Source organism: Nicotiana tomentosiformis, chromosome 2, assembly GCF_000390325.3.
Source record: "Nicotiana tomentosiformis chromosome 2, ASM39032v3, whole genome shotgun sequence".
NCBI lineage: Eukaryota > Viridiplantae > Streptophyta > Magnoliopsida > Solanales > Solanaceae > Nicotiana > Nicotiana tomentosiformis.
The window spans coordinates 100,361,903-100,372,791 of NC_090813.1; the positions used below are offsets into that span (position 1 = coordinate 100,361,903).

The window sequence follows — 10,889 nt, forward strand, 5'->3', positions numbered from 1 at the left end:
GAAAAAAAAACTTAAAAAGTAATATTCGCAATAGTATGGTGAATGAGATTGATGCAACTTGCAAGATATATTCGGATTATCGTGAAAATCATTGAGATGCTACATATTACACTAGGGGTCATTTGGTTTGAAATATGTTATCTCGAGATTAATTATTTTAGGATAACCTCTACCTTCCTTGGATAAAAAAAATACTATAATTTTAAGATAATTAATCTCAAAATTAGTAATAAATACCGCAATTTTCTCTCAACTAAATATAAAATAAATTCTTCTTATATTTAGTCATGAAATTAATTATTCTTTATCGCTTATACCAAACGAGCCCAATATTATTCTGAGGACAAGAAATATGATAAGCATATTGTGCCTCTTGAAAAACTATGTTACCAAAGTTAGGCCGTTAATAATGCTATTCTTTTCTTTAGATTTTATTTTATTTCCTTTTGTGCATTAAAATAATACTACATTATTGTATGTGATTAAAAAAAATGAAGTTAGCATGACGTGGCAAAACTAGAGGGATAAAGTTGATGGGTGGCTTAATACAGATTTAGGTACATTTCATAATGTATTGCTCTTAATTTAAGTCTTGATTTTTTTTTAATATTAATTTATGTCTTGATCACCAAGGAAAATAATTAAAAAAACATAAAGCATGAGAAGAGGGAGGAAATTCAACAGTTGAGGACGCGTCTGATCTACGTGAGAATTGATCAAGAGGAATATCCAAAAGCATAACCCCGTTGTGGATTGGGAATATTCTTTCGTGTCAATGGAGATCCCATTCCAATTCCACCCTCCTTAAATACCATTGTTGTACATTACATCTTTCCTAACTTCTCGTACAATTTCCATCTCCTTTCTTTGTCCAAAATTTCTTCCCCGTTTTCTCTCTTTATTTTTTCTAATACAATGGCTCTTAAAGCCGTTCATGTTTCTGATGTTCCCAATTTAGATCAAGTCCCTGAGAAACCTTCTCTAGCTCTCTATTCCACCCGCTTCTCTCAAGGTTTGTTTTGTGTCTATTTTTATTTTGAGTTGTTTCACATTGTGTGGATTTGCAGAGAATTTGACAGAATATTGATTTTATGCAGGGGTTGAAATTGGAAGAACATCGTTCAAGCCATCGAATTTTTTAGTCGTTGGCCATAGAGGGAACGGGATGAATTTGTTGCAGTCTTCTGACCGGAGAATGAAGGCTGTTAAGGAAAATTCAATTCTTTCATTCAATTCAGCTGCTAATTACCCCATCGATTTTATCGAGTTTGACGTTCAGGTAGGAATATACTTTCTCTTCCCCCCATTGTTTTTTCAATGTTTTCCTCTCTGTTTCCTTTTTTTTCTTCTCTTTTTTGGGGGTTTTCCGGCGAATATTTTGTTTCGTGCGCACCGCGTGCAATATTTGTTTTTTTTCCTTCTATCTACTGTAGCAAACCGTAAAGCCCGAAAATCAATAAAATTTTCTCCGTAATAGTCACGACAAATTTTTTAAAAAGGAAAAAAGTCCGTCTTTTTTAGCCCATTTGAATAACTGTTGTAAATGGGATTTTGGACAATTTACTTTAATTCCAAAACCCTAGCAATTGGATCTTGCCCGAGAATTCTAAGAAAAATTCAGCAACGTAAATGAAAATTAGGTTAAAAAAATATAATATGCTAGTTTAAACCCGATGTTTTTTCCCATGTTCACCACAAGTAAATTTACAATGATATTTTATAATGATACTGATTTGTCTCTCTTTTTCTCTGCTATCTTTTGGGATTGCAAATTAATAGATGTGTAAAGAGTATCATGAAAAAAGTTGCTGATTACTTGGAGTAAAGAGCCCCTTGGGCTTTGACGGGAAAGTAAAGAAGTAAATGTCGTTTTTTGTAGGTGACAAAGGATGATTGCCCCATCATTTTTCACGACAACTTCATCCTCACTCAAGAAAATGTAAGCTCTTCCAATTTCTTTATGATTTACCTTTTCCTTTTATGTACTTTGAGCTTGATTCTCATGGTTGCAGTTATGTAATTTATGCAGGGTACAATCTATGAAAGAAGAGTAACCGAATTGACGGTTGCTGAATTTCTTAGCTATGGACCTCAAAAGGAAGAGAGTGTCACTGGAAAACCTTTACTGAGGAAAACAAAAGATGGAAAGATTGTTAGCTGGACAGTTGAAACGGATGATTCAGTGTGTACCTTAAAAGAAGCCTTTGAGAAAGTGAACGCTTCTATTGGCTTCAACATCGAACTCAAATTTGATGACCACATTGTTTATGAGCAAGACTACCTCGTCCGCGTTCTTCAAGCCATTTTACATGTTATCTCAGAGCACGCTAAAGGCAGACCAATTATCTTCTCAAGTTTCCAGCCTGATGCTGCTCTGCTTGTCAAGAAACTCCAGACTGCTTACCCTGTATGTTCCATTTTATTAAACTAGATTAGAAAAAGCTATGATTTCAATTAGTAGTACTATTTTCAATTGATTTTGACTTTTGGCATTACAATCTTGCAGGTATTTTTCCTCACAAATGGAGGAACAGAAATTTACTATGATGTTAGAAGGAACTCATTGGAGGAGGCCACTAAACTGTGTTTAGAGGGTGGTCTTGAAGGGATTGTTTCAGAAGTCAAAGGAATCTTTAGGAATCCAGGAGCAGTTAACAAGATCAAAGGGTCTAAGCTCTCTCTTATGACATATGGCAAATTGAAGTGAGTAATCAATATTGATTCACATGTTGTTTCATCAGTATTACTAATCAATGATCTGTGAAGGAGGAACACTAACTGTTTTCTGTTTTTTTGTGTCTCAGTAACGTGCCTGAAGCTGTGTATATGCAACATCTGATGGGAATAGATGGGGTGATTGTGGATTTGGTTCAAGAAATAACAGAGGCTGTGAGTAACCTAGTGAAGAAGCCTGAGGAGGTTGAAGATGAGATTTTGCTTGAAGGGGAGGAGAAAGTTCAAAATAGACCTCAATTCTCACAAAGGGAATTGTCTTTTCTTCTCAAGCTTATCCCCGAATTGATACAATAACATGCCTGCTCACTACTTTATGTTTGTATTTCTAGTGTGTCAAAACAAATCAGTCAAATACCAACAAGGACATTCCCCATTTCCCACCTTTTGGTTATTGTAGATAGTGTTTTTAAGCCATATAACTTGTTTACAAGCGTTATTGAGTGCTCACCCCTTTCGCTCTGGGATTGTCATACTTTAGTGTAGAAATTTAGGTATGGCCTTCAACTTTTTCATTTTTTCCTTTTTTCTTCGTAACCTTTACTACCTCTCGTTCTGTCATTTTTTCTGGCCATACCGGGTCCTCTGTAATCGACTATTGTACAATATCCTTGAACCAGAGATAAAGAAGCAAAGGTTCCACATCTATAGATGTTACTCCTATTGTTTATTTTCTTAATTTCATGTGCATATTACTCTGCCAAGTGCCATCTCCGTTACTACAACAGGATGCTACTATTAGTGTGAATATTTGTTTTGATAACAGCTTTATGAACACTAGGGCGGTAAGTGGTTGAATTGGACTTTTTTATTTTATATACAATTTATAACATTAGGAGGCATAGTTCTTGTATTGCTCACCAAAAATTACAGCATAAGAGACGAAGGCATCAACCTAGCCTCAGTTCAACAAAAAAAAAAAAAAAAAAAAACCTGTAATAATAACCAGGGTCATACACAAGTAGGGGTGGACGTTCACTCGGTTCGGTTTGAAGAAATTTGGTTTGGTTATTTGGTTTTTGATTTTGTAAAAGTAGTAACCAAAATCGAATTGAAATAAGTTAGGTTCGGTTTTCTAATTTCAGTTTGATTTATTTCTAATCGGTTTTCGGTTTGAACATTATCATATTAGGTTGTTTCTATGTAATAATTGGACGGACGAATTTGTTGGTTTTCTTTCAAAATTTCGGTAAGTTAGAATAAAATGGTAAGTTTTGTTAAAGTTAAAAGTCTTAATTGGGTCTTTGATGAACTTCAAAATTAGGTATATATTATTACCTATGGGCTTAGCCTATATATAACTTAAAGAATCTATCTCTAATAATTCGGTTTTTCGGTTAACCAAACCAATTAAATTAATAACCGACAACCGAACCGAAAAATTGAATTTTAAAATTTTAAACTGAAACCGACCGAAAAAAACGAATAACCGAAACCGAAATAAAAATATTTTTGGTTCAGTCGGTTTCTTCAGTTCTGACCGAAATATGCCCACCCCTATATACAAGTACAAAGATCCACAATCTAAGTTATAAACACTCATAGGATCTTATACCAGATTAGTACCCATGTACATCCAATTTATCCAAGACAAACCAGTGCCAAAAACAAAAAACTTATACAACACATTCCTCCTTTACTTATGCCTTATTGAAGTCATTTGAGCCTTGTCTATCAAATAGGGTCCAGCGGCACACCTGGGCAAATCTTTAGGATTGAGGAAAATGGATTCATTCTCCTCAATGCCCCATTTAGCAAGAGCATCTGCTACTTGATTAGCTTCACGGAAACAATATTGGATCTCAAAATTCACATGTTGAAATAGTTATTTAGTATCCAAAATTATATTATGCATTTGCCATGCTAAGCTTGTGTTCCCTTTAATCATATTGATTACTACCATATAGTCACATTCAAGGACGATATTTTGGAAACCCCGTGAAATACACCACTTCACCCGAGCCATGCTGCCTTTGCCTCTGCTAAATTGCTACTGCCCCTTCCCATGTTATATGCAAAAGCCAATATCAAATTGCCTTCAGAGTCTCTAATAATACCTCCAGCCCCCATAACCCCTTCCCCATTCTAACTTTCATCAGTATTTATTTTTACCTAGTTGGAGAGAGGTTTCATCCATTTAACAATAAAGCATTCAATCTTATAAGAGAATGAAAGAACTTGATCACAGATGCCAAACCAGTGCCCAGGACACTCCTTGGTGCAATGGTGTTTAGATATGGACCGTCTTAAATGGTTCAGAATTTGATACTTTATTCTAGCCCTTGAAATTCTAGTATCTCTGTACCTTGATGCACATCTTGCCTTCCGAATTTTTCAACAAATTACAATATGAGTTATTCTCAACAATTCTTGATGTATAATATTTTTGGGCTTAATTGACCACCATCTAATAAACATACCTTTGATGGGGATAGCTTCCCACCTGATATTCAAAAAAGTCCCAAATATATTTCACAAGTCCCTTACAAGTTCACCAGCCATAAATTTATGTTGACTTGTGAAACTCTACAACAATACTTAGAAACATAGTTCAGGCTAAATTTGATCACAACCTCATCAAAGGGAAACTTCTTCTTCAACAATCTCCAAGCCAAAAAGGACATCTTAAAGAGAAGATGATTGTGCCATACTTTATGCAATAAAGGTATTGCATCTTGTATATGTCTTACTAGGCCCCAGGCTGAAGCGGTAGAGAAAGTTCCATTAGGAGATGGCATCCAGATAGGTGAATCAGAAATATTTGAATCACCAATACGAATACTCAAAATATGTTCTGTTAGAAATTCAGGCAGATGCAATTGGTCAAACTGCCATTTGCCATCCACAGTAATATCTCTTACATATTGTCCTCTTGGAGTGTTCTCATAGGAGATAATATGAGTTATCACCCTCATACCTGTCCAATTATCCCACCAAAAGCTTAAGTTGCCAGCGTTAATCTTCCACAGTAAGTTCTCCTCAACTTTCTCCTTTATTTAAGGCATTTTTCGCCAACAATGTGATTGTCCTGTCCTCCAAACTTTCTCGATTGGATGTGTTAACCTAAAATATTTAGTGTTGAGGAAGTTGGACCATAGGGTGTCGCACATCCTAAGTCTCCGCCATCTTTTCATAGCTAGAGCATCACTGAAATCCTTCAAACATCTGAACCTAATGCCTCCTTCTTCAGTTGGACAGCACATCTTAGACCAAGAGCTCCAATGAAAATTCTGCTTACCCACTGAAGTACCCCAAAAAAATCTAGCAATCTACCTCTTAATATGTTTAAATGTAGTCTTTGGAGGTTCTAATGCCGCTAGTAGATGGATATGTTGGGATTGTAAAACATGTTTAATATGTGTTGCTCTACCACCAACGGATAATAATTTTTCTTGCCAGCCTGCTACCTTCTTGATGATCTTGGAAACAACATCATTGAAGATTGCTATCTTTTTCCTTCCCACATAGATAGGGCAGCCCAAATAAATCATAGGGAACTCCTTATGTTTATAATCAGTTAAGGTTTTAATTCTTAATACCTCACCGGCACAAGTATTAAAGGCTACCAAGAAACAACTCTTCTCTTCGTTAATCAGCTGACCTGAATACTCTTCATATTTAAGTAACTATTGTTTTACCATGTTCAAGGATGGTTGATCTCCTACTGAGAAAATAATGATATCATCTGCATAGGTGAGGTGAGTGATTTGTGGTCCATGTCTTGGCATAGAAAAGCACTTGAAATGTTGATTTTCCTTTAACTGATTCAGCATCTTCGACAATACTTCAGCACCAATAATAAATAAAACAAAGCTGGGGAGAGAGGGTCCCCCTGCTTTAATCCTCTAGAGGAGTGAAAGAAGCCTTGCCTGTTGTTAGGGGTGTACATGGACCAGGTTGGTTCAAATTTGATCAAAACCAAACCAAACCAACTATATCGGTTTGGATTGGTTCGGTTTTGTCGGTTTTTTCGGGTTTCTCGAGTTTTTTTTGTTACATGAGTATTATTTCAATCTTACTTTGTTAAAATTATAGATAAAGTTTTGATAAGTGAATATATATTTAGTAAGATTTGAAAAAATGACAAACTTACGATCTATTAATATATTCTTATAGGAGTAATTTTTTAGTAGCACGTGATAGTTATTTTCTTAGTCGTCTAACAATAACTTGATGTATACTATTAAGGTTAACCGAATTTAATAATTATATATAAAAATCAATATGGAACCTAAATAGTAATATATCTATTTAATTTAAAATTTTTGAAATACCGTTTTAAATTTGGAAAAGATATAAGAATTTAAGTGATGATACAACCCATTATTTAAAATAAATAAAAATGGATGCAATTCATAGTTCTATTAAATATTACATCCCATGAGAGGATCCCAAATATTTCTAGATATTTTTTAAAGAAAATTCTATATAAAGTCTTAGAAGTATATATAAAAATTATATATTTATATGTCGGTTTGATTCGAATTTTTTTACTCAATACCAAACCAAATCAAACCAAACCTAATTGGATTTTTTAATCGGTTTGTTTTGACTTTTCGGTTTGGTGCGGTTTTCCGGTTCGGTTTGAACACCCCTACCTGCTGCCATTGATGAGGATAGAATACCAAACATTGGCAATGAAATTCCAAACTAGATCTATCCACCCTTCACAAAAACCAAATCTTCTCAAATATTGGCAATTGGACTAATTTAAATGAAATAAACAAACGAATTGGGCTAACTTTAGATGGATCAAAACAAGTTGAGTCAGTGACTGATTCTGACTGAACATCTCTAAAGTTTGCTTAGGTTAATTGAGTTAAGCAATTATCATTGCCAATATTCTTTTCCATTTGTTTGTTTATCTTTTATAATTTGTTTAGTTACCAAACTAATTTTTTCTCTTCGTAGAGAGTGTGTTAGAGAAATGAAAATAAAAGCCAAACTCCGGATGGATGAATTGGATTTTTGCGCAATCTGACCTATCAATATATGTATTCTCAGCCGAATCCGTTCGGGCAAGTTTTGCGTATTAACCTTAACTTTAGGTAGTTCAGTACGTGTAATCAACATATTAAGTGACATCAGTCTAATTTATACGTACCATTTAATAACAAAAGTATTTTTCTTTATATTTTCTTGTTTGCAAAGAGAAATTCTTCTAAATAAAATCGTCGTTTAAAAAATTTTGGAACTTAAAAATAAAAAAGGGAACATCGGCCTGAAATTTTCTAGAAATCATGAAAGAGGAATCTACATGTTACAATGGGTACGGCTGTAAAATCACAGAGTAGCAAAATAAATTCTCCCCGTGCATCGTATTCTTTATTTTCAAATGACGTATCTACCTTCACGAGAAAGCAAGAATAAGGGAACACTAATGTAACTTAGGATAAATGGATGTCGATAGCGAGCTATATGTGACATTTCAACCGACGAAAGTAGAGGGGAGATGGTTGTTATTTTACCCTTAAGGAACGGAAAGAAAGAAAATTATTTGGCATCATATGATAGTAGTCAATCGCAGAGCAATTTGAACTGAAACTGATCAAAAATTATCCTTGAGCTGAATGTAAACTTGTCAAAAGTGTCGGTGATGTCCCTATGTAATTTGTATTTCCGGCTATACTATTGGAGGAATGATGTAATTTAACAAATCTGTGAAATATCAAATTATTTACTTTTATCAGGAAAAATAATGTACTTTTATAAACAACAATAGGTTGTAAATGTAATACTGGATCTGTGAATTCATAGTGCAATGGTTCGTAACAAGATTACAAACTACTACAAAAGAAGGCTTTAGGAATGTTTGGCTTTAGCCTTTTGAAGTTGAGCAGGGCTTTACATTGAGAAACGGCCCTAACAAATGGAAGCTCCATTGAGGAACTACCTTTGAAGTTTGAATTAATTTATATTTTAATCAAACTTTTAATGGCATGAGGGTACACACTACCTACCAGATTATTGAATAATTTATTACCATTTTCCTTATTGAGAGGAGGGGAATCTGAGTAGAGCACATGACACAATACTTTGGGGGGATGGCTGGTGAAAGTTGAACTCTTTAATTGGGGCTTGGTGTGTTTTATTACACGTTTCCCACTGTCTACTTATTACTAACGAGTCAATTTTGGAGATGATAAGTTATGGTCCTAGTCATGGAATCCGTGTTTGTCAACTTTCAACTTTGTTTCTTTTCTACTTCCTTAAGACATACATAAGACAAACCTTCCCACTCTCCCAAATGCCTAGTCCTTTACCATTTTTCTAGCTGGCCGAGGATGCTGTCGTTGGCTTAAGAGAAAAAATTTCAAACCAGATATGGAGGAGCAGAAGGACGGTGCAAAACGTGGAGGGGGCACAGTTAGGAGCTTAAATCTGCCCATTGGATTTAGGTTTCGTCCCACTGATGAAGAGCTATTGGCTCACTACTTGAGTAGAAAGATCTTTTCTATGCCTTTGCCTGCCTTAATCATCCCTGAAATACTGGATATTTTCGACTCCTTTCCCTCTGACTTGCCTGGTAAATTAATAAGTCACCCTGCTAATTCTTGAACAAGATTAGTCTTTTTTTCAACTTTAGTTATGCGTATCCTATGTTATATGTACTTCCAGTAGATGTCATTGTCGGTTTTTTTATGTAGCAAAAACTTATTAGTGAATAACAATTTATAGCAGGGGACTTGAGGGAGAAGAGGTATTTCTTCAGCAAAGCAAATGGAGATATAAACAGCAAGGGGTGCAGCAGATTGATCAGTGGCAAGGATTGTTCTGGTTATTGGAAAGCCGTTGGCCAAGGCCAGTTAATTGTGGTTCCAATTTCGGGTTCTGCAATAAGTGACCAACAACAACAGCGGCTACTTCTTGGGATGAAAAAAGCCCTTCGATTTTACCAAGCAACGCGTTCTGGATATTTAACAACTCGTTGGATTATGCACCAATATTCCCTTGTCACAATTTCCCCCTCTGATCAGGTATGAACGTGACATTTCCTATGTTCGATCCCATATCTGTGTTATTTACATATAAACTTAACTTAGTTCGTCGATATGCAGAATGTTAACATGATGCAAGTAGGAGATTGGAGCATCTTTCGCATATACCAGAAGAAATTACTAATTTCCAAGAATGTGAGGACTAAGTCTAATGGTTTTGCTGAGCAATGTAAGATCAAGACAAATACCCGAAAGAGGCCTTTTAATGAAGTGTTAAAAGACAAGGAAGTTCTCATTTAGGCTCTTCCTCTTCAAAATCAGCAGTCACTTACATCTCCTCTAATCAATTACTGGAATTAGATCAAGAAGCTAAGCAACCACTTGATACTTCAGATTCTATCTTTTGTTTTTTTCTTGGGCCAGCTCAGTAGTGAGCATCCACAAAAGCTTGCTTTAGTTTTTATTTTCGAGTAACAACAAAGAGAAAATTGGCAGCACTTGGCGTTGTCTTATACTCCATCTATTTGATTTCGGTTCTTCTTGTATGGCTGTTACACGATTGGAGCACTATTTTAGAAAAATGACATCAGTTAGGCACGTAGGGACATCTTACTTTGCAAATTGAGACCAGTATATCAAAAGCTAGCTAATGAACGAAATTTAGATTAATGTTAAGAATATTTGTTATTTCTGCGTTTTCCTATCTAATTAAATAGCGACTTTCACTTGGGATTTAGATTAATTTTAAGAATAAAAGGGATTAAGATGATTATTTCGTCATCTCGAGTTAAAAGCAATTATTGAGAAGTGGGAATACTTATATTAATATTAAAGTAGTTGAGAACTATAACAAGCCAATTCTGTATTATTTAACAGCTCAAGATTCCCATTGTCACCCATTTTGATAAGTCAGACACGGACAGGAAAGTCAAATATCATACAAACATAATAGTAGCACTATTCTCGACTCTCCAGAAGACAGAGCGGTAGTCAGATGGAACCAAAATATGGTTCTTTTGGACTTAAAAAATTAAAATGTGGAGAAAAAAACTGGTGATCATAATATATATAATGCCCTTTTATAAGGCGTTATACCTTAAAGGCCGTTTACCTAGTTAAGCATAGCACCCTTTTTTAAGGCGTTATATATATAACGTCCTAACTTACCGCGCTATATATATTATGTGGCTCGCCAATGATTCTTCTGGGCTTAACTGA

The 10,889-nt window shown here is 35.0% G+C and overlaps 2 protein-coding genes across 3 annotated transcripts; both read left to right on the top strand.

Moving 5' to 3' along the window:
- Window positions 1-793: 793 nt before the first annotated feature.
- LOC104104116 (glycerophosphodiester phosphodiesterase GDPD1, chloroplastic) lies at window positions 794-3,381 on the top strand. The gene is made up of 6 exons (XM_009612123.4): window positions 794-1,012; window positions 1,098-1,279; window positions 1,880-1,939; window positions 2,030-2,407; window positions 2,507-2,703; window positions 2,805-3,381. The coding sequence occupies exons 1-6, from the start codon at window positions 916-918 to the stop codon at window positions 3,028-3,030; spliced, it is 1,140 nt and encodes a 379-aa protein (XP_009610418.1). The 5' UTR covers window positions 794-915; the 3' UTR covers window positions 3,031-3,381.
- Window positions 3,382-8,883: 5,502 nt separating this feature from the next.
- LOC104104115 (NAC domain-containing protein 83-like) lies at window positions 8,884-10,168 on the top strand. Of its 2 annotated transcripts, none has more exons than XM_009612122.4 (3): window positions 8,884-9,259; window positions 9,415-9,710; window positions 9,792-10,168. In XM_009612122.4, the coding sequence occupies exons 1-3, from the start codon at window positions 9,058-9,060 to the stop codon at window positions 9,969-9,971; spliced, it is 678 nt and encodes a 225-aa protein (XP_009610417.1). In that variant the 5' UTR covers window positions 8,884-9,057; the 3' UTR covers window positions 9,972-10,168. The 2 variants fall into 2 exon arrangements, with proteins under 2 accessions (XP_009610417.1, XP_009610416.1); XM_009612121.4 differs by having other exon boundaries at window positions 8,939-9,259; window positions 9,412-9,710.
- Window positions 10,169-10,889: the final 721 nt, after the last annotated feature.